At 35.2% G+C, this 27098-nt stretch overlaps 13 protein-coding genes across 13 annotated transcripts, besides 1 other annotated feature; 8 read left to right on the plus strand and 5 right to left on the minus strand. All coding sequences in view use genetic code 12, as the record gives it.

Annotated features, from left to right (window-relative positions):
- Positions 1-32: 32 nt before the first annotated feature.
- DEHA2B03740g (DEHA2B03740p) lies at positions 33-1595 on the plus strand (the record flags this gene model as incomplete). The annotated part of the gene is made up of 1 exon (XM_457125.1): positions 33-1595. The coding sequence occupies one exon, from the start codon at positions 33-35 to the stop codon at positions 1593-1595; it is 1563 nt and encodes a 520-aa protein (XP_457125.2).
- Positions 1596-1678: 83 nt separating this feature from the next.
- On the minus strand, positions 1679-2620 carry DEHA2B03762g (DEHA2B03762p; the record flags this gene model as incomplete). Its single annotated transcript, XM_457126.1, has 1 exon — positions 1679-2620. One exon carries the CDS (start codon positions 2618-2620, stop codon positions 1679-1681), a length of 942 nt encoding a protein of 313 aa, XP_457126.2.
- A 441-nt stretch (positions 2621-3061) lies between these two features.
- DEHA2B03784g (DEHA2B03784p) lies at positions 3062-4741 on the minus strand (the record flags this gene model as incomplete). The annotated part of the gene is made up of 1 exon (XM_457127.1): positions 3062-4741. One exon carries the CDS (start codon positions 4739-4741, stop codon positions 3062-3064), a length of 1680 nt encoding a protein of 559 aa, XP_457127.2.
- A 1185-nt stretch (positions 4742-5926) lies between these two features.
- Positions 5927-8644, plus strand: DEHA2B03806g (DEHA2B03806p; the record flags this gene model as incomplete). The annotated part of the gene is made up of 1 exon (XM_457128.1): positions 5927-8644. One exon carries the CDS (start codon positions 5927-5929, stop codon positions 8642-8644), a length of 2718 nt encoding a protein of 905 aa, XP_457128.2.
- A 199-nt stretch (positions 8645-8843) lies between these two features.
- On the minus strand, positions 8844-9665 carry DEHA2B03828g (DEHA2B03828p; the record flags this gene model as incomplete). The annotated part of the gene is made up of 1 exon (XM_457129.1): positions 8844-9665. The coding sequence occupies one exon, from the start codon at positions 9663-9665 to the stop codon at positions 8844-8846; it is 822 nt and encodes a 273-aa protein (XP_457129.1).
- Positions 9666-10366: 701 nt separating this feature from the next.
- Positions 10367-10882, plus strand: DEHA2B03850g (DEHA2B03850p; the record flags this gene model as incomplete). The annotated part of the gene is made up of 1 exon (XM_457130.1): positions 10367-10882. The coding sequence occupies one exon, from the start codon at positions 10367-10369 to the stop codon at positions 10880-10882; it is 516 nt and encodes a 171-aa protein (XP_457130.1).
- Positions 10883-11511: 629 nt separating this feature from the next.
- DEHA2B03872g (DEHA2B03872p) lies at positions 11512-13215 on the plus strand (the record flags this gene model as incomplete). The annotated part of the gene is made up of 1 exon (XM_457131.1): positions 11512-13215. One exon carries the CDS (start codon positions 11512-11514, stop codon positions 13213-13215), a length of 1704 nt encoding a protein of 567 aa, XP_457131.2.
- A 287-nt stretch (positions 13216-13502) lies between these two features.
- On the plus strand, positions 13503-15593 carry DEHA2B03894g (DEHA2B03894p; the record flags this gene model as incomplete). Its single annotated transcript, XM_457132.1, has 1 exon — positions 13503-15593. The coding sequence occupies one exon, from the start codon at positions 13503-13505 to the stop codon at positions 15591-15593; it is 2091 nt and encodes a 696-aa protein (XP_457132.2).
- Positions 15594-15726: 133 nt separating this feature from the next.
- On the plus strand, positions 15727-16040 carry DEHA2B03916g (DEHA2B03916p; the record flags this gene model as incomplete). Its single annotated transcript, XM_457133.2, has 2 exons — positions 15727-15757; positions 15850-16040. The coding sequence occupies 2 exons, from the start codon at positions 15727-15729 to the stop codon at positions 16038-16040; spliced, it is 222 nt and encodes a 73-aa protein (XP_457133.2).
- An 80-nt stretch (positions 16041-16120) lies between these two features.
- DEHA2B03938g (DEHA2B03938p) lies at positions 16121-19003 on the minus strand (the record flags this gene model as incomplete). The annotated part of the gene is made up of 1 exon (XM_457134.1): positions 16121-19003. The coding sequence occupies one exon, from the start codon at positions 19001-19003 to the stop codon at positions 16121-16123; it is 2883 nt and encodes a 960-aa protein (XP_457134.2).
- Positions 19004-19307: 304 nt separating this feature from the next.
- On the plus strand, positions 19308-20822 carry DEHA2B03960g (DEHA2B03960p; the record flags this gene model as incomplete). Its single annotated transcript, XM_457135.1, has 1 exon — positions 19308-20822. The coding sequence occupies one exon, from the start codon at positions 19308-19310 to the stop codon at positions 20820-20822; it is 1515 nt and encodes a 504-aa protein (XP_457135.2).
- A 254-nt stretch (positions 20823-21076) lies between these two features.
- DEHA2B03982g (DEHA2B03982p) lies at positions 21077-22570 on the plus strand (the record flags this gene model as incomplete). The annotated part of the gene is made up of 1 exon (XM_457136.1): positions 21077-22570. One exon carries the CDS (start codon positions 21077-21079, stop codon positions 22568-22570), a length of 1494 nt encoding a protein of 497 aa, XP_457136.2.
- Positions 22571-22598: 28 nt separating this feature from the next.
- On the minus strand, positions 22599-23780 carry DEHA2B04004g (DEHA2B04004p; the record flags this gene model as incomplete). Its single annotated transcript, XM_002770030.1, has 1 exon — positions 22599-23780. The coding sequence occupies one exon, from the start codon at positions 23778-23780 to the stop codon at positions 22599-22601; it is 1182 nt and encodes a 393-aa protein (XP_002770076.1).
- Positions 23781-23836: 56 nt separating this feature from the next.
- Positions 23837-27098: part of a long terminal repeat (Debaryomyces hansenii Tdh2 LTR retrotransposon) that runs on past the window's edge.

Consider the following 27098-nt stretch of genomic DNA (forward strand, 5'->3'; position numbering starts at 1 on the left):
CAGCAGTTCTTACGGCAGACGGGTAGCTAAATATGTTCAGGCAAACTAAAAGAAGAACGGCGGGTCGTAGGAATTTCGAACAAGGAAAAAATGGTAGCATCTACCAATCATTAAGCTCAGCAAATCAATACAACTCAAGGTTATCATTTTATGATTTACCGCCGTTAGAAGAAATAACACTAGAGGAATTTGAAACATGGGCTATTGATAGGCTAAAGATCTTAATAGAGATTGAGTCATGTGTCGCTAGATCGAAATCTATTAAGGATATCGAACAAACAATCAAGCCATTATTTTTGAAATATTTACCACTTAATCCATCATCGACTAATAATGAGGCCATGACGTACCAAGAACGTCGAAAAGATCATTACTCGCATTATATATTGAGGTTGGTTTTCTGTCGTACAGAAGAATTAAGAAAAAAGTTCATCAAGAACGAGACTATACTCTTCAAGGTCAGATACAATATGTTGCAACCGAAGGAACAACAAGAATTTATAGCTAGTTATAAAGACAAATTGCCGTGGCAATACATATCTAACGAAGAAAAGGTGGATATGTTTGAGGACTTATATGCGGCGACTGGAGCCACCGTGAGAAATGTGTTATTTATGGAAAGTGGAGATCCAAGTTTCACCATTACGAATGAACAATTAAAGCAGCACATTAGAGTGAAAGAGAATTTTATTAAATTACCATTCGATAAGGTTCCAAATTTGGTGGCATCAAGGCTGGTCTTGTTGAAGAGTGGTTATGCTTACATTCCATCCACTTTGCAACTAAACTTATTGTCCATCGAATTCCAAGATATTTTGACCAGAAATTTGATGAGAACATTTCAGACCTTACCAAGGTTAGAAGAAGATGACAGATTATTGCCATTGCTAAACAACTTATCCCATAATTTTTCGAACATTCAATACGAATCAGCATTTGGAAGCGATCCTTCCTTAATATCAGATATAAATGCCCAATCTATTACCACGCCGGCTATCAATAAGCACTACCCATTATGTGCATCTCATTTACAAAAGAACTTGATACTAAACTCACATATGAAATATCAAGGACGTCAACAATTAGGCCTCTTCTTAAAGGGTATAGGCTTAAATGTTGATGAAGCCTTAAAGTTCTGGTCCTACCAATTCACCAAATCATCAAATGCAATTAACTTAGAAAAGTTTAATAAAGAGTATAAATATAATATTCGTCACAATTATGGTTTAGAAGGTGCAAGAATTAACTATAAACCTTGGGATTGTGCAAGGATTTTACTGAAGCCAAAACCTAGTAAGGGTGAATATCATGGGTGTCCGTATCGTGATTTGAGTGTAGACGCTTTAGTTAATAATTTGAACGAAATGGGTATTAATGATCAACAAGATATTAATGGTGTCATCGACGATGTCAGCAGAAATGACTACACTGTTGCATGTACCAGAGTTTTCGAGATGACCCACAAAAATCAACTTGACAAGAGTAATAAGGCTACAGAGGGAATGCATATTAATCATCCAAATCTTTATTTTGACAGATCAAGACAATTAGATAGGCTTGATTCCAAAACTTCTCAATCGGTATCTAGTAATTAACTGTATAGAGACTAAATAATGCAAATAATTAAATTGAGTTCTTCACAAAACTAGTCATCCCTAACTGTGCAATGATATCGAGCTTAACTTAAGTCAATAGACAGCCATATATCTCTAAAGTTCCACCATGATGCACCACTACCACATAAACCAACCCAGAATGGACTCAAACAACCCTCGTACAATGACCAGTGGACCACGAGTGGAACTTGAACAGCTTGTTTGAACAAGCTGAGTCTCCAATTCTTATCCCATTTACTCATTGGAACTCTTCTAAATAATTCAATAATCTCAATAATTAAGTACGCACCCCAGACTCTGGAACACCAGACATACGTCAAAAGGGACCAATGATTATTATCTGGGGTTCCAACCCAATTGTGGTCGGTTAACCAACCAGCGTGTTCTAATAGTTCTAATAATAAGCAATTCAATGATTGCAACAAATTTACAAATCTATCGAACTTAGAAACAGCACTAACAGGATTCATAAAAGCATGAAACTCGTCAATAATCCACGGCATATACTTGATTGACTCAGTTAATCTATTAAATATTCTCACGTCAGCGATGTATGAAGAAATAGTTTTCAAATGAACAGCTAATTGGGAAACCGGCCTGTCGCTGTCATTGGAAACTGGCGAACCTGTTGATGGATCCTGAGTCTGAAAAAATCTAGAAATAATCTTATTAGACGAATCATTAGGTGCTTTTCCCAACGTGTTATTGCAGAATGAATTCACAACTTTTACGAGATTGTATTTTTGCTTCAACAAGTACTGTCTGATCTTTGGTTTGTTATTCAAAATGCTCGATAGCAATAATGTGAAGTAGCAAATGAAATACAAATTAGCATCAACTGTGGATGACTTACTTAATACTTTATCGTTGATTTCTTGGTAAAACTTTCTGCTAAATACAGACTTTTTTAGGATTGCATTTAGCTTAAGCAAAATGTTTATCAGAAGAAATTTCATTTCTCTTTTACCATTAACATTTAATGGTGCTATCGATGCTATACTCATTCTAAATTCTCTCTAAGTATATCTATTTGCCAGCTTTACAATACTAAGCTTTCTCTATTTATAATCCAGTTAAAAAGTGAATATATAGTCGAAAACAAGAGACTCTACCATCAACCTCTTTCTGGTATTCTGAGCCGAGGTTTCTGATAACAATTTTGTGTTCTTAAAAATGCGCTAATGCTGCAACAATTATCTGAATCGTGATTGATTGATACATTACATATTGTAAATGTTAGAATACATAATTCAAATATTTATTAATGACTATTATGATTGTAGTTTAATGAATATAATGTAATAACAATTCCTAAACAAGAATATTTCAATAATGTTTTGATTTTAGATATTTATAAATTTTGACGCAATTTGCAACTTTCAAGAAAAATTGACTATATTATCTTGTAATGTTATACATATATGTGATATTTTAAAGAACAAAAACTATACACTCTCTACCTTCACAATTTTGTTTTGCTTAGAATTATCGTCCGAGCTATGCTGATTTGACTCAGATGATTCGATGACCACATCGTCAAACTCTTCTATGTCGTCATCCATTTCAGGCAAAATGAGGTTCAAGATTAACCCTATAAAACCAGTTACGGCAAAGCCAGTTTCCATAACCAAGACTATCGCATCGAAAAAGCCCAGCAAAGCAGTATTATTACCGGAATAGGTGAATACATTATCAAACCAGTTTGATACTAAAATTGAACCGAAACCAGGCAACAAGGATGCGGTCAACACAAACCTATCTCTTCTGGTAAATTCAATTGTAGAGATAATTCTAATACCAGATACAGCGACCGAGGTAAACAAGAAAGACGTCATGCCACCCAATACTGCCTTTGGTATCGCCACAATCGAAGCAGCGAACTTAGAAAAGACACCCATTATGATCATGAAGAAAGCACACCAATATCCAACTTTTCTATTAGCACACTTAGTGATAGAAATAACCCCGTTATTCTGGGCAAAAGTAGACATCGGCGTCACAGTCATCAAACCCGATAATAATCCATTGAAACCATCTGCCAATATACCTCCTTGGACTCTTGATTCATACAATTCTCCTTCAACTTCCAATCTTGAAACATCAGAAGTAGCTGTTATGTCACCGATCGCTTCCATCATTAATACAATATATACAGCTAGGAATGGCAAAACCGCAGGCCCATAAACTCTTAATTTAAACGTATGCACCCATATGAATGTTGCAGCTGGAGCAGAATCAATGTTTGTTTTACTGAAGTACCCACAGGCTGCTGCAACAATACAACCTATTAATAACCCAACGATAACAGCACATGATTTCATAATAGGAGAGCCAAATCTTTCGGCGATAATGATTGTAACATAAACGAGAAAACCTAATCCTATGAACTCAGCTGAACCCCATTCTAATGGATGAGCGGAACCGCACATTTCACCCACACAATCAGAACCTCCAACCCAATCTTGGAAACCTGTCTCAATCAAATGTACCCCGATCAATAACACGACAGGACCAGTAACAATAGGAGGGAATATCTTTTGTAACTGCTTAGCAGGCATGAATGACAAGAGGATTTCCAAGAGCGAACAAACTATTCCTGTTCCCAAAATCATTCCATATCCGTCAGGGCACGGCTGATTTACACCGTCCACGACTGGACATACCCCTGTCAGATACATCACTGGTAGGGCTTTAGTGACTATCGATATGGTTGCAAACGACGTTCCCACCACTGAAAGTAACCCCGTACCCAAGTAGTACGGTGTCTTGTAAATATGGAATCTAGTAATTTGAATACATGACAATAATCCTGACACAATCAAGGAAGCACTAACGAGATATTCTTGTGTAGCACTATCAAGATTTGCAGCAGAAGCAATAAGAATAGGAGGTGTAACCACCCCGGCAAGCATCGCCAAAGCATGTTGGAACCCTAGAATAAACCCTAACAAAAGTGGCATATCTGAATTTAGACCAAAGAATGGCTGTCTCTTGGTCACCGTTTTTTTGAATGGTATTTCAGGTACAAATAGATACTTGTAATCATAGTCCCCTATGAAGCCATCCTTAGTGGTCCATTTGCGTATCACTCTTTTACCAATTTTTTTTATGTCTTGGACGTTCATTTTATTGCTGTCTTAAATGGTGATACTTTTTCGCCAGATGTAATTTTTCACAGATATATGTCCAAATTTATCTAAAAAAAGATCTTACCTTTCGTTTATCATCAAATCACTGAAAAATGGAAATCTGTAATAAGCGAATACTTTATCTTATCCTAGCGAATGGATATTCATTATAAACGGCAGTTCCCTTTATTGATAGCAGATTTGGCCATTACTCGGTTTATATGCAGTCAGATAACTTATCTATGGAGAAGACCGACCTATAGAGATAAGTAAATTTCAGATCTGATATCGCCAAAAAAGTACACACAATGCCGCATGTTTGACTCATTCATCCTTGTTTTGCAGTATGAACATATATTAGAATCCTGATGCACATGTTTTCATTCGAAGAAGATTGACCATTTACTCTTTTGACCATTTCACCATCTTGACCATTTTTTTTATCGCCGATTTGGTAACTGATCGCTTCTGCTCATTTTGAGCATCATTATTAACGCAAATTAAATACCTCTGCTCTGATTTATTCTTTGCTGTAATTTATTATTTTCCGTGGTTCATACGTAATTACTATATGCGGCCTTTATTTAGTGTGACTGGAGATATACGAACAGTGGTCATATCAACTGATCATTACTACAAATTTCGTGAATCGGATCTGAACCTATGGTATAAGTACGGAACAAACTGCAACAGTAGTATCCTAGTATTATCTTGGCAACAACTTCATATATATGATTATTACTTAGTTAGTTAAATTGGGTCCAGCGAATATAGGCGCCTCCATAATATGCGCAGAACACTGATTTTAATTCTCTTGCAACAAGGCTGATTAGTATTCCAATTGGTAACGAGAATCGTAGAAATATACAAACACGGGTGAAAAATAGTGATAAACATATCTTGTCAGCATAAGCTTCATCTTCGGTTTTTAATTCAAAGGGCATACTGGGGTCTATTATCGACTGGATGAAAAAAGTTCTTGTCACGCGATCTAAAAAATCTTCATGATAAACACTTCTAGCTATAATCTAAGATTCGAAAATTGTATATTTCAACATTTGATCCGTCAAGATACATATAAAATTGTACAAATCGTGTATCCTTCTGGATTTGTTTAGAAACTTATAATCATAAATTATATAGGCATTCTTTTGAGGGAGATATCAGGAGATTTGGGGCGAAATGTTTATGCTGATTCGAAGAAAATACATACAACTAGTAGTGGTGATTACATTGCTTCTTACGGTTATAGCGACGTTATTATCGGTTTTAAATGAGACCTCGAGGGTAAAGATAAATTCAAAACTTAGACTTAATTACCTTGATAGATTGACCAGCCAGATATACTCGGGATACTTTGAAGGGAAGGACAAGGGAGACACATTTGATCCAGAATCACGTTTTAACAAGAATATTGATGCAATTTATAAAGAAAAGAAGAGCCTGGAGGATGATGAAAGCAACTTATGGACAATGGACACCACGATCAAGGGTTCCTCACTCAAGATTCCTCCATATTATTATGATATGTCGGACAAGCCGCCCATTCTGCCGTTCGACATTAGATTCACATTAGGAATGTATTACCACCATATAAGGACTCAATCTAAAAAGAACCCGAACAAGATTGTTTCTGCTCCGTTCCATTGGTATGACTGGGTGGATTTATCGATATTGAATCAGTACTTATTAGCACCAGCAAACGAGAAGCCAACTTGTTCATTATTGGATGCTAGAATGGATGAAATTAAAGTTTTCCAGGAGAAGGACAAGAAGCAAAAAGAGAAAGATTCCAAATTGAAAGAATTTGAACAAAATCAAATTACTAAAGAAGAGGACAAGAAAAAAGTTGAAGAATCCCAGAAGAAAATTGAGGAGAACAAGATTGAAGATAACATAGAAAAACCGGATGAGAATAAGGAAGATAATAAGGGTGATCAGAATGAAGAGAATAAGGGTGATAAGAATGGAGAGAATAAGGATGATAAGAAGGAGGAAAATAAGGGTGATAAGAATGAAGAGAATAAAGATAAGAAGGCGGAAAATAAGGAAGATAGAAATGGTGATGGTAAGAAAGAAGAAAATGAGCAAAACGATGACAAGAACAAGAAAGAGAAGAGACACGTCAAGAGGGGAGAATCTGTGGACCCCAAAGAATATTGTGTCGATGACTTTCATTTGCCAAGCGATTTCCAAGATGGTAATACAGTAAGACCGGGATTCAATGTCTTTAAGAGTGATATGAGAACGACTCCTGACAAAGCTATTCTTCTTGGAAAATCATACTTATACACCTATGCACCAACACCTGCAATGATTGTTTTCTTAACAAAAGATGGATCTTATAATCTTACCGTTAAAGGAAGGGAAAAATTAACGAATTCTGATTTGGTAGATAGCTATATTAATCAGGAAAAAAAGAAGACAATTGATCCCTTAACCGAATTTAATAAATTGAAAAAAAAGGTGAAAGTTAATTCGCATCAAAGTATTAATGATTATGAAATTAACCTCACTGAAGATTCCTTTATTCTTAAACATGAAGATCTTATTAACGAATACGAATCTAAGCTAAAAGACAGTGGGATAACAGTTAATGAGTATCGCTATTTAGAATCCTTAAAGTATTCGGATAACGAAGTCAAAAATGGTAATCCTCCAAAGTATTTTGCAGAAGCAAGATTGATCGGTAGTTTGGTTGGGGATCATTATGATTGGAGATTTTTCAATGGTGTTATGTATGAAGCATCACAAAGAAGTTTGATATTGCACAGATTGGTTAGATCATGGTTATCGTTCAGCCGTAAGAATGGTATCAACACTTGGGTTGCACATGGATCATTATTATCGTGGTACTGGAATGGGTTTTCTTTTCCATGGGACTATGATATTGATGTGCAGGTTCCGGTTATGGATTTGCATAAATTGTCATTACAATTTAATCAAACTTTAGTTGTTGAAGATATGGAAGAGGGTTATGGAAGATACTTTTTAGATTGTGGATCTTTTATTACATTAAGAGCCAAGGGAAATGGTAATAATAACATTGATGCCAGATTTATAGATATTGATACTGGTATCTATATTGATATTACCGGACTAGCGGTGTCGAACACAAAATCGCCAGATAGATACAAGGAGTTTTATCCTGATCAGTGGGTTGAAAATGCAGAAGACTATACGGAAGCAAATACTGCAATGAATGCATATAACTGTCGTAATAATCATTTTTCAACATTAGACGAATTATCACCTTTAGTAAAGACATTTGTTGAAGGTGAAATGGCTTACGTTCCAAGAAGATACAGCGACATTTTGTCTGTTGAATATCCTAAGGGATTATTAAGCAAACAATATAGTGGACATGTGTTTATACCCCAATTGCGATTATGGGTTAAGGAAGGAGATTTGTATTATTTCTTACATGACAAGGAGAAGTGGAAGTTGCATAACTACAATGAAGAGTATACTAACATCGAGTCTCAAGAAGACTTGGATAAGGAGAATGCTAGGTTCGAATTGACCGAATCCCAAAAAGCGAAATTATTAGAAGCAGCGGCAGCAAGGAAAAAATTAGGTCAAACTCTGGAAAAATCAACCAAATTGAGCGACAAGGATTTGCGAACTATTTATAATTTTAAACCTGAACAGCTTCTTGAATTACTATCCAAAGAAGAACTTTTCACTAATTATTGTCTGACTAGAGACTTTACTTTCTTTCATCAAGAAGAAATCATGAGACTATTGTTCGGCAAGTCCACCGAGAAGTTGCTCAAATCACAGAAGGCATTCAAGCCGTTTACTACCAATTTTCTCGATTATTATATTCATAATAACGATTATAACTATGATGAACAAGTCGACAAGTATATTGCTTTGCATGCTGCATATTCATCATAATCTGATCGGCATTAGAGGCTCAAAATGCACCGTACCCTCAATATTACGCTCAACTTTAATTCCCCCAGTTGATTACAAGCATTTTGCGGTTCATTTACACAGAAGTAGACATTTGTCTAACAAAACATTTATAATATCAAATACTAATATAATACAACTAATAAACAATAGCAAACTAAAAATACACTGCTCTTGAGGCTTATTTCATATTCTTTTCGTCCTTCACTAATTTCTTCCATTGCTCAATCTCTCTATAAGCCCTTTCGAGTTCTTGCTTCAACTTGTCGTTCGAGGCACTCAACTCCGAGACCGCCTGTTCCGTCAATAACTTCTCTAGTGTCCATTTTTCAATATTGTTGTTTTCGTTCTCCTTTAATCTCTTGATATACTCCACGGCCCTTTGTAAGATTTGCGCCTTGTTGGTGTCGTTGGTAGGGATTAAAGCAGCTAATTCCTTGATACCCTGGTTGATCGATTCTCTTCTTCTTCTTTCCACCTCCTTGTGGTTTTCTCTTCTCTGCTTGTGCCACTCGTCAGACCCGTGCTGCGGCTTCGACGTACTCGAAGTCTGCGGCAATGTCGTAGGCTGCAAATGCGAGAGACTGTTTTGCGGCGAGTGCGATTGATGCTGGTTGTGGTGACCGTGCTGGTGGTGCTGATGGTGTTGCTGTTGAACCTGTTGCTGCTGCACCTGCTGTTGTTGCCTGAACGCATTTTGGTACGCCAAATGCTGTTGCAACTGCTGACTGTGGTGCTGTTGTTGAGAGCTCAATGCTGCGGCCGCTGCATTGGCAGGTTCTGACGCAGCAGCTGCTGCTACAGCAGCAGCAGCAGCGGCATTGACATTGTTGTCGTTATTCCCTCCGTGACTATCTACCCTGGAGTCGTCAGGCCCGTTGTTAGTGTACGAAGATTGCTGTCCCAAAAGCTCGGAATCGATCGCAATCTCGTCCTTCTTATCGTCACCCTTCAATTTTTTGTCGGTCTGGTGGCTACCGTCTTCCGATGATCTTTTCGACATATCTGGCCTGTGCAATTACTTTGTTTACTACCTAGTACTAACAATAACAAGGAAGAGAAAAATAAATAAATTATCACGAGGAGCTTTCTCACATGGATTTCAGGTGATTTTTATTTAAACCAGTTGATGCCGGGTAATGTTTATTTTTCTCACGGGGCGTGCGGAGGGTGACACGACCAGCGTGACCATCGATAATTGGACACCACGACATTGCGACATTCATATATTCTGGGGTTTGTGTTACAAGACCCTGGGATTATTCATCGCTCATATTCTGTTATATAACAATCGTACACTTATACTCTATTTCAGCAACGCATCTATTCACTACAGAAACGGGTGATTTAAGTAGATGAGAAAGATTGAAGACTAAAAATATTGCAAGTACCGTCTTTTGAAGATGTTGGTGTAGAGAGAATACGTAGTCTAATTGAAATATAAAATGATGGATTCAAGCTGTTGCAAAAAAGAAAAAAATTCATAGGGATAATCGAATTGATACACACTTAGCAACTTTCTTTTACAACACTATTATTAGCAACATTGTATTGCATACATTTGCAGTACTGACATATGGGTTCTTATATATATAATGTAGTAAAATCTCCTAATAATCGTTTGAGCGCTTTGGTATTTTGGCCCATAATATTGGAACATCATAGTTCACGCTTCAATACAGCATAAGGAAACATATCTTAGTAATGGATGATTATTATGAAAGTCTCTGCAAATATGACGATGAGTCCGTCAAGAAATACATGATTGAAGACTTCGACTTCACAACTTGGTATGTATATAACAAGGAATCTTCATTATGTAAATTCGCTGTTTCTATTTTTATATTCAATAATTTAATTAATGAGAAATTGATTTTAAAACATGAACCGTTTGACATATGGACGTTTCCAGCCAGCGTATGGACGTATGATGATTTAATATCAAGATTTGATTTTTTGAAATACAGCGTTGGCAAAGCCGTAATAATGCTAAAATATGATGTTATATATTTTCACAATGATTTCCTTCCCGAATGGGAGTTGTTTAGTACTGCTGCCAAATATAGTAATAAAGAAGTTTATAAGGATCAATTATGGACAGCTAAAAAGTATGGCTGCTTCTTTAAAATTCTAGATATGGATAATGAAAAGGTTCTCGGGGACTATGAAAAGGTGGAAATTAAAGAACTTCCATTTGAGGATTGTGAGGTCGATTATTAAATATGATATATAAAATTATTAATATTGCTAATTTCTATTATAAAGAAAATATTGTAAACCAATCTATTGTTTTATTTTCATCTTAGTTAGACGTAGATCCTTATAATTATCTTGATCCAAAATATATATCCCTTCTATTAATCACTCTGTGTAGTCTATATGGATAATTTTGTAGTATTTCCTGCGTTCATTTGACAAATGCCGCATATCTAAATGGAAAGGCACAGGCTTAGAATTGCAAATTATTTAAAGTCCAACCAACATATGTCATTTCTGTTGCATTACACGTATTATAACTGCAAATTCCAGGCAATGCATGACAAATCGACGTAATCATATCCATGATACCTGATTTTTTTCTCCGAAGAGAAGTTCTCAACGACTCATCAAACCTACCATTATAAACAGCTAATCAATATTCATAGACATGGAATAAATACCACCTTCATTGAACTGAATCATATTTCTAAAATCCTATATATTCTGTTAGCGCATAAACCCAACCGTCCATGCGCTTAGACAGCCAGGGTCATTTATCGCACTAGTAAATATAATAATTATCTACTGTTTATAGTTGAAAACCGTATATTATTCATTTTCTAGTTTTTAATCCTATTCAATTGCATAAGATGTCCGAAGTCAGTTTGGGAAGATATATATTTGAACGACTCAGGCAGTTGCTGGTTCAGACGGTATTTGGGCTCCCTGGGGACTTTAACTTGTCACTTTTAGATAAGATTTACGAGGTAGATGGGCTTCGATGGGCAGGTAATGCCAATGAATTGAATGCAGCATATGCAGCAGATGGATATAGTAGGGTGAAAGGGCTTGCATGCTTGATTACAACTTTCGGGGTTGGAGAGTTGAGTGCTCTTAATGGGATCGGAGGAGCTTTTGCAGAACATGTAGGATTGGTGCATATAGTTGGGGTCCCGTCGATCTCGTCACAAGCAAAGCAGCTTCTATTGCATCACACATTGGGCAATGGAGACTTTACAGTATTTCATCGGATGTCAAACAACATTTCACAAACAACAGCATTTATATCTGATATCAAGTCGGCACCCAAGGAAATTGACAGGTGCATACGAGAAGCCTATATTTTCCAAAGACCAGTATACATTGGATTACCAGCCAATCTAGTGGACATCAACGTTCCGGCAGTGTTATTAAATATTCCGATAGATCTTTCGCTTCGTGAGAATGATCCTGAGGCACAGGAAGAGGTTATAGACAATATCTTGCAGTTAATCTCTGAAGCCTCTAATCCGGTAATATTGGTCGATGCATGTACTTCGAGACACAATTGTAACGGAGAAGTGGAAGCATTGGTTAATAAGACCCAGTTTCCGGTATTGACAACCCCTATGGGTAAATCTAGTTTTAACGAATCGCATCCCAGATTTGCTGGGGTGTACGTAGGCACTATGTCGCATGTGGAAGTTAAAAACCTAGTGGATGGAGCCGACTTGATTTTGGCCGTTGGAGCGTTGTTATCAGACTTCAATACAGGATCTTTCTCCTACTCTTACAAGACCAAGAATGTGATTGAGTTTCATGCGGATTGCATCAAAATCAAACAAGGGACGTATCCTGGGGTACAAATGAAAGAAGTTCTCAATGTTTTGATTGATAAAATAGACCCAGCAGTTAAGCATTATAATCCTATTGCCATTCCCTCTCCAACTTTTTTGACCAATTCTGTCACCAACTCGGACGTGCTGTCGGCGTTACTTACCCAGGAGTGGTTATGGAGTAAGGTCAGTGCTTGGTTTAGAGAAGGTGATATAATCATTACCGAAACTGGTACATCAGCATTTGGGATTGTCCAAACGAAATTTCCTAATAATACCATTGGTATTTCGCAGGTGCTATGGGGTTCCGTTGGGTTTACAGTGGGAGCTACATTAGGAGCAGTCATGGCCGCAGAGGAAATCGACCCCAATAAAAGAGTCATATTATTTGTGGGGGATGGGTCTCTTCAATTGACGGTGCAAGAAATTTCAACCATGGTTAAGTGGGAGACCAGACCATACTTATTCGTTCTCAATAATGATGGTTACACGATCGACAGATTAATACACGGGATGAGTGCAACATATAACGATATACAGCCGTGGAATAATCTTGCATTGCTACCTTTATTCAACGCAAAATACTACGATGCAATCCAGGTTTCCACTACTGATGAACTAGAAAAGTTGTTTTGCGATGAAGAATTTGCAATCAATTCGAAAATCAGAATGATAGAAGTTATGCTACCAAGAATGGACGCACCAATAAATTTAATAAAGCAGATGGAATTCATATCAAAAATGAATGCAGATACCTAGCTTTAATCCGGATACTTTATAGACTTGTATTTTATACTTCATAGTAATTGTTAAAATATGTAAACGTTTATTTTGCGTGTGACACGACGATCAACTGTGGAACATTTTTCTACTAACAAGCGTGCAATGGTTTCCTAGCTTATCTTACTAGCATTCCAGACCTATTATTTATAGACGTTATCGACCATAATATAGACGTATTGGCTTCATCCATTACTATTGATTTAGATTTCTACAAATTTTTTGTATCTGTGTGTATTATCTAAACCATCGCTTATCAGATAAGAATGATAAAATGGGGTTTATTTGGGGCGGTTAAGCCTTTCAGATCCATGGTACCATTGTCACAAACGAGATCATTGATAATTTCCAAGTCTTCACTTGTACGTTCCAAACGAGTTTCAACCATAAGGCCCCAATTGGCCCCGGTTAATCCGTACTCAAAGATCTATGGAAGAAGATTTTTTCTGTCTTCCCATAAGTTGGGAGTTAATACTAAGGAAGATTCGTCCACCTATTTATTTGGGAGAAAGATATCCACCTCAGAACTGAAGATGCTTAAATCTTTGCTAGTGACTATATGGCCCAAAAATAAACCAAGCTTTAAGCTTCGGGTCATATTTGCATTATCATTATTGATTGCTTCGAAGTTATTGAACGTGGAAGTTCCGTTTTTCTTCAAGAAGATTATAGATGAGATGAATGTAGATTGGAATGATCAATTAGGAACCGTGGGAACTGTAATTGGTACTTTGATTATTGCGTATGGTGGGGCAAGATTTGGAGCAGTCTTATTTGGAGAATTAAGAAATGCGGTATTTGCTTCAGTAGCCCAAACAGCCATTAAGAGAGTTGCTCATAATACATTTGTACATTTGTTGAACATGGATTTGAACTTCCATTTATCAAGACAGACAGGTGGGTTAACTAGGGCAATTGACAGAGGTACGAAAGGTATTTCATATGTCTTGAATGCCATGGTATTTCATATTATCCCTATTTCGTTTGAAATTTCCATGGTGTGTGGAATTTTAATTTATAACTATGGATTATCCTTTGCTGCTGTTACATTGGCCACTATGTTGAGTTATTCAGTGTTTACTATAAAGACTACCGCATGGAGAACAGGCTTCAGGAGACAAGCTAATAATGCAGACAATCAAGCTGCAACAGTTGCATTAGACTCATTGCTTAATTATGAGTCAGTTAAGTATTTTAATAATGAGGGATTTCAAGCATCAAAATACAATACGGCTTTAACCAATTACCAGAATGCTTCAGTTAAAGTAGCTACATCTTTGGCATATTTGAATGCTGGTCAAAACTTCATTTTTACGTCGGCTTTAACGGCAATGATGTATATGGGATGCAATGGAGTTGCTACAGGATCGTTAACAGTTGGTGACTTGGTGTTAATCAACCAGTTGGTGTTTCAATTATCTGTTCCTTTGAGTTTTTTGGGCTCAGTTTACAGAGAATTAAAGCAATCTCTACTTGACATGGAAAATTTGTTCCAATTACAAAATCATGAAATAAAAATTAAAGATGCCTCAAATGCAAAACCATTATTATTAAACAGCACAGGTGTCCCAGGAGAAATTAAGTTTGAAAACGTTACTTTTGGGTACCATCCAGATAGACCAATTTTACAAAATGCATCATTCACAATTCCCGCAGGGGAAAAAATTGCCATTGTTGGACCTTCAGGAAGTGGTAAATCAACTATATTAAGATTAATTTTCAGATTTTATGATGTTGAAAGCGGTAAAATTTTTATTGATGGTCAAGATATTTCAAAGGTTACTGTCGAGTCATTAAGAAGGTCAATAGGTATTGTTCCACAGGATACTCCTTTGTTTAACGACACTATTCTTGAGAATATCCGGTATGGAAGGTTAGATGCTACGGATAAAGAAATCCATGAAATGATCGATAAAGTACAATTGACAAAGCTAATAGAGGATTCACCAAATGGAGTTAATACTATAGTTGGTGAAAGAGGTATGATGATTTCTGGTGGTGAGAAGCAAAGATTGGCTATTGCTAGGTTACTTTTGAAAAGAGCTCCCATTACCTTATTTGATGAAGCTACCTCCGCTTTGGACACTCATACAGAACAATCATTATTGAGAACAATTAGAAAAGTTTTGACTAAGAAGGCAAATACACATATAGCTATTGCTCATAGGTTAAGAACTATTGCTGATGCTGATAAAATTATTGTTTTGAACAAGGGCCAAGTGCAAGAAGAAGGTACCCACCATAACTTGTTGCAGAATCCAAATTCATTGTATTCTCAATTATGGAATATCCAAGAGAATTTGGATATCGATGAAGAATTGAATGAATATGCAAAGGAAACTGAAGAACAGAAATAGAAGGCAGAAAAGGAAAAGAGTAAATAACTGTATAGATGTGAATAGAAGCTCGTAAATATTTTCGCGATCGAAAGTAGTTTTTAATTTACTGAAAAATATGACTCAATCAACCTGATTCATCTCTGTGGATAATATGTGCAAGCCAATAGACTGCTCTAGCTGCAGTAAGTATTCAATCAATTCGTCTGTCAGGTATCAGAGAATCTCCTTTTAATAGTTAACTTCAGAGAGTTTTATTTACTAACAGAAACTTCAGCTGGAAAGACATGGATTGGTTGTGGATTGCACATCCCATATGCCATGAGCTTAGTTCCAAAGGACCTGTGGTGTACTTGTATCTCGGAATCAGGTGTTGAAAGTGAATATCCTCCCAAGTTTGGTGATGGAGTCGCATCTGAGGAAAATGAATTATCGGTCAAGATTCATCCTAGAGAATCATTAGCCTAAGTAATTTTAGTAATATACATGAACATTCACCATTTTATATCTATTAATTAATTTATAAAAATTACTTGTATTTACAGGAGTTATGGTAAATTGTTAATCAAATCATTATAGAACATACCAATTGCTTGTTTTTCTATATTTGCAACATCTATATTTTGAACTAAGTCCTTTAGGCCATGTTCAGGTAATTTTTGTAACTTTTCTTTGATGAATTCTTCTTTCATGGAAACCAAATCACTATGATATTGCATTAAATCACCAAGTACTATTTTTGAAATATTGTTCATTGTAATCGCCAACTGTTTTGACCAGTCTGAACCTTTTCTTAAGGATTTCAAAGTCCATTGGTCATAATGCAATTTGTACCAGTGCCATAATTTCAAGATATCTTGTTTAGAGCGCTTGAACTGGAATCCGATTAAAGCCAATTCAATCAACTTGGAATTAATATTAGTCATAACAAAGTTTAACGATTTCGAAAGTAGATCTTCGTTTTCAGCAAATGACAATGATGAAACAGCAACAGTCTGTAATTGTTCGATAGAAGAATTAGAATTATTCAATGATGAGTTATTTGAATTCTTCACCAACTGCAAGATCTGCTTGTATTCCTTCTGGTTAGCCTGTCTCATAGTTAGATTAAAAATCGATGGCAATAATTCCATTGGGGTGAAAGGTTTATTAGAATTAGGATTAATAAAATTCTTAAACATCTTTCTACTAATATCTTGAAATTTCAGGATACCCAGGCCTATATGTAATATAAGATTTCTAACTTCCATTTCAATCAGCGAATAGTCAGAAGTTAATTGGTATAACATTTCCCAGTTGCCAATCTTGTTGAATAATTTTGTAATATAATTTTCAAGCCATCTCTCATACTCTGAATAACTACTGAAATGAAGCAAAATATTACTAATAGTTTCCAAATAATCCAAGCCGACTTTCAAAACATTGTAGTTGATTTCCCATTTGGAATCCGTAAAGCAGTTCAACACAGCAAAAATAGCTACTAAATGATGGCTTGTCGAGTTCTCTTGTCCCAATAATTTTCCATAATCATTAATAATAGAAATAATTTCTTGAGGAGTGAAATTGTTATTGATTATGTTAGTACATACATGGGGAATAAATTCTTGACTGTAAACTACTTTATAGTAGCCCGATTTGTTAGAATTCAATGTGATAAATTGATCTAAAGGAATTGGAACCTCTAGATTTCTATCAGTCAACATAATGTTCAAAATCTTAATATTCTTCTTGTCGTCAATACATTTAATGGATAATGGTAAATGGTATGGGGTGTCCTCCAATTCGAAATCTTGAGCTTTATTGTTGAATAGATATCTATGTTGTTCAATAACTATTTTATCACCTTTGGTTTTTACATTGACAATAGGATAGCCAGGATATCTGACCCATGAATGAACAAAACTCAATAAATCAATACTTGTAAATTCATTCAAGACATTCCACAAATCGAATGGTTTGATATTCTTAAATTTGTATTTTTCTATAGCTTTCGCTACACCATTTAACATATTTGAATACTTTATTTTCGAGGAATCATCTCTAGACAGATTTTCATTTTCCAATATACTTCCAATCATAGACAACAAAATGATTCCTTTTTCGTATGTTGTTTTATCAAATAAATCCTGGGTACACTCTGACAAGGACGAATTCATACCTGAAGTTATTTGATGAATGCTAGGCAACGAAGAGGAGCCTGTAGTTTCGTTGTAAAAACAGTCTTGATCCATTATGGATTCTTGATCCCGTAATAATTTCATCTCGAAAGCATCGTTCTCATAATCCGCTTTATCTAATCTGGCGACATGGAGCAAATAATTTCCTAACCATGTTGCAAAAGATTCATTCAACCATAAATTAGACCATTCATCAAAAGAAATCAAATTTCCAACCCATTGGTGGACTAGCTCGTGAGCTATCAATTGACGTAATTGAAGTTTGACTGATTCGTGTGAGCTCTCGTCAATTAGTAATTGGCTAGATAAAACAGTTACTAATCCCCAATTCTCCATTGCTCCGTCACTTAAGAATGGTAAAGCAACAAAATCCAACTTATCCAATGGGTATTTAATATTAAGCAATTCTTGTAATATTGGTAACAAGGAAGAAATAACATACAATGGATATGAGCATGAGGATAAGGTTCCAATTGGTGCATACATTCGAACTGGAATTACATCGTCGTTGTTCTCCAAATACTCCAAATCACCAATAATGAAGCCAAACACAGAAGAAGCAATTGGTGGTGTTGGTTTGAATGCAAATGTTGCATTTTCGGACATTGGTACCGGGCAAGGTTCGGCAATCAAGGAAGAATTAGACAATACCTTAAACGAGCTCAAAGTGTCAATAGTTAACTTGATCGGAACTTTGAAGTTCAATTCGTCTACTAACGGAAAAATCAATTTACATGAATGAGGTTGTGTATGGGTAGCCAAGATATAATTATTTGATCTACCCGAAATGGAATCCAAGTAGTTTGTCTTGAAAAGTCCCTTCGTTTGATCCTTATACGTTTTTATGGTGTTGATCTGACCCATATACATCAAAGTGATCTTCGCCTTTTCTGGACTTTTCCACTCGTAGCTTGAATTAATCGTAAGCGAAACCTCATGTCTACCTCGGTCATAGTCCACTTTTAAATCCGTAGTTTTTCCTCCATCATTTAAAATAGCTTTAGTGATAATAAGTTTATTGGCATGTAACGTAAATCTAAACTCATCGGACGACCCATGATAATTTTCGTTTTTTTTAATGTCAATTGTAACTGTACCATTGAAATTTGGCTTCAAATGGTTAATGTTCAAATGTAAATCATAAAATTCAGGAATGTACTGATTTCTCAACGACAAAAGCTTTAAACTCGTGTCAATTTGAGACTCGTCCAATTTTCTAGATAACTCGCTAACGTTGTCTTCTTTACTTGACATTTGCTCTCTTTTGTAACACTGTATCAGGTAATTGTATAACTATCCAGTGGCAACGGTTTTTTTTGTGAAAAATTATGTTCCCTGTACATAAACCATAATCCCAACAATAATTTTTTCGTTTATTATATACGAACTTCATGTTATAAAAAGAAAACTAAATAGCACATTTTTTTCATTGAAGGGATATTCTGACCTCTAAAACTGTATAGGAGTATAGTCAATAGTGACACAGCCAAATTAATTTGAAGAGAAAAAGTAACTCACACATTTAATTGGATAGTGAATTGTTAATAAAATAGTTTTAATGGGGTTATTAACGCAAGCAAAACCAAATTCCAACGATGAACTAGATTTACAGCTTATTAATCCAGGAAAAATAAAAATCGATTGTTCAGGATCCTATATTGCCAACGATCATTTGTTGAGAGAACAATATCAATCACCGACACCTTCAACCACACCATCACCACAAGCATCAGATTCTTCATCCGAGTCTGATGGAGACGTGGATGGAGAGCTTAACGGATTCAAGGAGGGGGAAAGTGAAAGCAGCAATGAGCCAAAGGGGAATGCTGTCTTACCACCAGATTTGAAGATGGCGGACGTTTCCTCTAATAGAATTAGAGAAATTGAGTTAAGTACCACAAACCAGAACAGGGAGTACGATCTCACGAAGAATATCACCTTACCGAAGCACAATTCTGAAGTGATTCATGTTTCTGTTGATATTGGCGGGACGTTGACTAAACTTGTGTATTTCACTAAAAGTCATAGGGTAGATGGAAAAGGTGGGGGAAAATTACATTTCAAAGATTTTCAAACTGAAACATTCAGCAACGAAGTGTTGAAGTTTATGATCAAGTTGATCCAGAAATCGATCCACAAGAAAGAGGTTCCACCAATCACCTACATAATGGCTACGGGTGGTGGTGCGCACAAATTCTACCAATTGATGACTAAAACGTTTCGTAAATACAAACTTCCAATGAAAATTATAGCGAAAGACGAAATGCAGTGCCTCATCAAAGGTTTGGATTGGTTAATAACGAAAATTCCAAACGAGATCTTTACATACGATTTGGAAGAGAATAATACAAAATTCATCCCTAACCCGTATACCCATGATGAACAAATCTACCCTTATCTTTTGGTCAACATTGGAAGTGGTGTATCTATGATCAAAGTTACTGGTCCAGGTCCCGATGGCTTTGAAAGAATCGGTGGTTCTTCATTAGGAGGAGGTACCTTGTGGGGTTTGTTGTCCTTACTTACAGATGCAAACGACTACAACGAAATGTTAGAAATGGCCCAGCGAGGTAACAACGAAAACATCGACTTGTTAGTTGGGGATATTTACGGATCAAACTACAATAAAATAGGTTTGAAGTCAAGCCATATTGCATCCTCCTTCGCCAAAGTATTCAAAAAATTAAGATTCAATAGTGATCCCAACAAAGACAACACACTCAATGGAAGTGTCAGGTTGACACCTGCTGAAAAACTAGCTCAGTTCAGGCCGGAGGACATTGCCAGATCTTTGCTATACCTGATTTCAAACAATATAGGCCAGATCTCGTATTTGCAAGCATTAAGATTTGGCTTGAAGAGAATATATTTCGGAGGCAGTTATATCTCAGGCCATAAGCAGACTATTCATACTCTCTCATACGCTGTTAATTTCTGGTCTCATGGTGACATGAATTCTTACTTTTTGAGACACGAGGGTTATTTAGGAAGTGTAGGTGCTTTCATGATGGGGCCTAACTGCGAGACGTTGAAAAATAATGAATTGAATTCTCCAAAGTCCACCAAATCATGAACATTTATGTGTTATGAATATTTCTTGATCATTCAATTCTCTCTTTGCATATATACATTGTGTATATTTATTTATTATTACTATTCATTCACTAATCATAGTAGATCTAATTATTCAACACAGTAAAATGTAACGTTGCAGTTATAGGGTTACATTAAAAATGATTTTCTGACACAAAATGCCCTCCAAATTAACAATCGATGGAACATAATATATAATACCATACTTCCTTACTTAAATTTTTTTCATGATTGATGATGAACGATAATAGTCTGAATCTACAATCGACTTATTCAGATACCCTCAAGCCCACTCAGACTAAAGAAAAAACTAATAATACTAATTTTCATAGTGGCATAAATACTAACAATAATAATAATAACAATAATAATAACAATAATAATAGTAATATTAAAAATTCTCCATTACCATCAAATTCGATATATAACGGACATTTTTTGTATTCGTCACATCCAAACTCAAGTCCCTTAATACATACATTCAATTCCGAGTGGGTCGATACCCCAGATAACTCACCATCTCGCACCAAACCATATAATCAAGATATGTCTACAACTATTTTAGCAGATCCTGCAAGTGTAGCTCCACAACAGAATGAAGATTCGTCGAATAAGTCCAAATTCGAAACACCATCGAAAGCTAAAGCATCAATTTCGTTCATAACACCGGTGACAGATTCTAAGGCATACGATACTATTATTCTCAATGAGAAACACCTCAAGCCTTCATCGCCTGAGCCTGTTAAAGAACATAACGTGGAGTCAATGGACATATTATGGGCAATGTTGCACAACATCACTGGTAAGGATAAATTGGCCAAATTTGGCCAATTTACGTTGAGGCTATTGCTCTATCATGCCAAACAAACCCAGAATTACCTTAGTGACGGGTATATCAACATCAATGTTATAAATTCAAGATACAATGATAAAGAAAAGAAGTTGAATTTATTGAAGAACTTTTTACACCATCCCCGGGACTTTATTAAGATAATAGTTTTATTGGCTTGTTCAATATTCAGGTCCAGATTGAGCGGTACTGCTGGCGGTTTATCATTATTCAGACAATTTCTCAGGTTTGGCCAGTCTCCATTCAAAACCCGGCGCTTCAAAAATAAGTTAGTATCACGAACAACAATTGCTACAAAATCGGGTGATTATATGATAGACGTGTCGAGCATTGGTAAGTGTTTTACAAAGGACGTCTTAGGTGATATATTTTCATTATACTATAGTGTTTTTGATGAGGCAGGGTTATTATATAAGATGAATTTTTTCAGAAGCAAAAGCTTCCATAAGGTTATTTTAAGACATGAATCTCTCGCATGGTACTATGAAACGTTGCTTGGTATATATAATGCGTATGGTAGGTTGCAAAAGTTGAGCCAACAAGAAATGGACTTGAAAATTCAAATACAAGTTAAAAGTAAAGCTCGGCTGTTATCAAAACAATTATTGGGTGCTAGCTCCATTGAAGGGCTTTCTCACGAGGATGATACAAAAGACGCTCAACAGCTAAAGGAAATTCAATTCAAAAAATACAACTCGTACATTGATATATACAAATGGTTGTCCGATTTCATTTTTAATACTTACACGGTGTTCAACATGGCTTTACCATTTGATACTTTACAATTATGGATGGGTATAAGTGCATCTTCTCTTAGTATACTCAAATTATATCGAGAAACAAGAAAACGGTTGATAGCTGAATCTTTGCGGAAATAATAGAATTCTTAATATAGATTAATGAACTTCAAGGTGATTTAATATCTTCTATAATATCCTGTAGTGTAATATCGTTAGGCAACTCGGCAGCATCTTTCCAAAACTTAGATAAGTGTCTTGCACCAGAATCACAAGCTATGATCACTATTTTTTGGCCAGGTCCATACTTGAAGGCAGTTTTAACTGCAGCAACGCAATTTATGGCAGAAGAGGAACCCCAGAAAAGGCCATCATTGATACATAAAAACTTTGCCATTTTTAATGCTTGTTCATCACGAACTCTAATCGCTTCGTCGATATTGTGCTCTCCCTGTTGGAAATTCCAAGTAAGCCTGTTTAATCCTATGCCTTCCACCAAAGTATCTACCTGATGTCTTCTTCTTGTCCCTTCCCTTTCGACTGAATCGTACATTACACCATAATTTACTCTATTGGCTAAGCCCGAGCCCTGAGGGTCTGCCAAAACTATCTTTATACGATCATTTTTTTCTTTTAAATACTTGGAGACACCGGCAATCGTACCACCAGTGCCTGAACCATTTATAAATACATCAAGATTTTCCTCCATCTGTTCCCAAATCTCAGGCCCCGTAGAGCTATAGTGTATCCGCCAGTTGAAGTCGTTTTCGAACTGATCCGCAAATATTGCATTTTTATTATTAGACAGGTCTTCATTGATTTTCTGTGCCCCATACCTAGCTGCATTTGTATATTGGTTCGGATCCACTATAGACGCAGGTTTTACTGGCTCCAATTCTGCCCCCAATGACTTCAATAATTGCATTTTTTCTGGCGAAGTATCGTCTGGAAGACATATATGCGCCTTATATCCCAAAGCATTGGCTAGAACCGCAAACGATATCCCAGTCGATCCTGAAGTACCCTCAAATATCACATCTCCATGGTTTGGCTTCAACTTGCCTAGCTTCTCGTTTGCTCGTATAATCGACAACGCCACACGATCCTTAGCACTCCCGGCCGGGTTCATCAATTCCAACTTAGCATATATCTTGCATCCTGTAAGCTTAGATAAGGATTTGATCTCAATCATCGGAGTATTTCCAATTAAAGATTCCACTCCTCTCGACCTAGGAGACAAAGTAGTGAGTCTTTTTTTGTTATTATTTAGCTGCTCATGAATCCGCTGAAGTATGATCAATGCCGACACAATTGCAGCACTTGACCTTAGAATAAGCTTCCAATTGATCATCTTAGTATATAAAGAATCTATATAATCTGAAATCCAAAAATCATTTCTCAAATTCCTGTTGGTTTTGTGTCACTATCAGAATCTATAAAGATTCTGAAACAAATCATTGTAAGAACCATAAATAGTCATGCTAGTGATACTGATAGTCATAAGAGGATATGGGAATAATCTTAATGAGTTGAAACGAAACAAGAATATAAATTAGGAATGAATCTCCAAGAAGAAGATGAATTTTCTAATTAACGAACAGCAATTAAGCAGAATATACTTAATTAAGACTACCCTAAAAAGTCATCGATAGGTAGATCGATCACTTAACTACTTCTATAGTAACCAATATTGATATATAAGACCAGTATATCTATAATACTAATACATAAGTATTCTTCCCTACATATTTCAGGTATTCACACGACCTTTATCATAATCCCAATAGATTAGAAGTCAAACTAAGTGTTACACTTCAATGTCAGAACAATTTACGTATTCTGATCCTACTCATGTCAAACATGCAAAAACCGTTAATAACAGAGTCTATGAATCGAGTAATGAAGAAGAAATGGGGTCAAAAACCTATAAAATCCATCATTCTAAATCTTCTGATGTGATCAATAAATTTGATTCATCATCGCTATTGAAATTTAACCAAAAAGAAATTGTTGATAATGCCATTGAACAAGCAAAAGAATTGTACCAATGTTACTTTGAGAAAATACCTTTTGTTCACGTTAATGATGTTTCAACTTTGTTATTACTCCAAAATGCGTTTAATAAATTGTTATCAAATAACAAAGGTCTTGGAAAATTATTGTTAATTAATGATCCAACGATCCAGGACTATGGAAAAGTAAAGATGTCTTCAGTATATTGTCAAAATAATAATCTCCAGATTTGGTTTCCCGTTTTTAGAGAATTATTATCTCAATCATTATTCCATAAAACACTGGCGATACAGAAATATTATCCAGAGTATGTTTTTTCTTTAAACTATACGTATAAATATATTCGTGATAATAGAGAGGTATTTGTTAGTGAAATTTTATTAAAACTTATTAATTTCTATATTCATGCAATGGATAATCCTTTTATGGACGTAACTGATATTTCTGCAACTGCTACTTATGGAACTGGTCAAGAAATTGATTTGGAAATAAATGATTTTATTAAAAAATTGGACCTATATCGAATAATCTTAATTTATAAAAGACTTAAGACTAATATAAAGAACCTGGAAGCATTTATTGATGAATTAACATTTGCTTATCTTGAGTTTCCAAACAACAATAACTTGCTAAATCTAGATCAAATTATTGTAAATTTGAAAAGAAATACAAGGTTTATTAAACCCAAATATTTTCAGGAGAAAACTGATAATTATTCAAACAGATTCGATAATAATAAAAAGAAGCAACTGAAGAAAAATAATAAATATGAACATAGGAATCAAAATTCTTCAAAGGATAATGATGAAAATTAACAAATTGGTAGTCACAATACTGATATAAAATTATCTAGTTTTTCAATAAATAATATTATTTCAAGTGACCAACCAATCAATAATCAGTACATCTATGATAATAATAAAATAGATGATAGCAAAAATTATGTTTTCGACAGCGGAGCAAGCGTTACTGTGGTAAATGATATAAAACAATTAATAAATATAAAGGAAGATTTAGAAGATAGTGAAAGGCTATTCTATACTGTTTCAAATGTACCAATTTATGCAAAAGCTAAGGGTGATTTAGTTATAAAAATCAAAAACTGCAAATTTACAATTAATAACGCTTATTATATTCCAGGAATCCAACTGAATCTAATAAGTTTCAATGATTTATTGAATAAAGGTTTTCTAATATTATTTGACAACGATTATTTATTTCTTATTAAAAAATCTAATGGAAAATGTTTTAATATTGCAAAACGAGATACGAATTCTAATTTGTTTAACAATATTAGATCAAGAGATTTTTTCAGTATGAAACTATCTCGAAAAATTATAGATGAATTAAATAATATGAATCAGAAAATTATCAACAAGAAAACATTGAATTATTTCAATAATAAGTACATTAAGATTTCTAACATGAATCATGAAATCGCAAACCCGTTTAAACGCAAACGCGATCTAATGTACTATCATCTTATGGGTAACCATATGTCTCTTGAAAGTATGAAATACTTAATTAAAAGTGGGCATATAAAAATGAGTTCTGAAATAACGGCTTCGGAAGAAGAAAGGGTTAAATCTTGTAATGAATGCTTAGCAATCAATTCAAAACAATCCTCACATAACCATACTCATTTCACAGCACCCAGAAGGTTATTTAGATTACATTCAGATACGTTGGGAATATTTAGTCACCGAGGCAAAAAGTATTACATTACAACCTTAATTGATGAATACTCCGGTTACTTAAATACAATATGGTCTGAACATAAATCAATTCAAGATTTATTATTTGAAAAAATAAGAATTTGGAATAATAAATTTGTAGATGCAAATGTTGCGTTCTTTCGAACTGACAATGCATTGGAGATGCCTACTAAAGATCAATTAGCAGAAATCGGTATTGAAAAAGATGAAATTGCATCTTACAGTCCAGAATTAAATGGAATTAGTGAAAGAACTAATAGATCCATAGTTCAATTTATAAGAAAAGCCCTCTTACCCATACAAGATACTAGAACTCTTTATCTTCTACCTAAGATTGTTGACTATGTAACATACATAAGGAACATGACACCTGTTCGTTCAAAAGGAGGTCTGTGTCCGTATGCATTATTCTATGATACGAATAAGTTCCATTATAATCCTATACAATTTGGTCTAGACGTAATTGTTAAGTTAAGTTCCACAGTGGAAGCTAAAAAGTATGGAGTCAGCAACTCAAAAACTAGTCCATGTATTTTATTTGGTACATTTATTGGTTACGGTACAGACGTACACGTTTATAAAGTTATTTTATCTACCAAAGACTTTCCAATAATAGTGACACCAAATATTACATTAATGAAATCAATGGATAATTTAAAAGTCTATCTAAAGAGTCTCGATTACCTTCAAGACAAAGATGCTCAAGACATCGATATTTCACTCGGAAAACTTACAGATAGAACAGATGAAAAATTATCTATAGCAATAGAGCATATGAATCAAGATACAATTTATGAATGTAATGAGTATGATACCCAGGAAAGTCTAGTAAATTCAAACTCAACGATTCAAGACGTAGCTCAACATATATTCGAAAGAACACATGAATCAAATTCACTAGGAATGTCAAATCCAGTCCACTCTAATTATACAATGGTGAC

This window comes from Debaryomyces hansenii (assembly GCF_000006445.2).
Source record: "Debaryomyces hansenii CBS767 chromosome B complete sequence".
Lineage (NCBI taxonomy): Eukaryota > Fungi > Ascomycota > Pichiomycetes > Serinales > Debaryomycetaceae > Debaryomyces > Debaryomyces hansenii.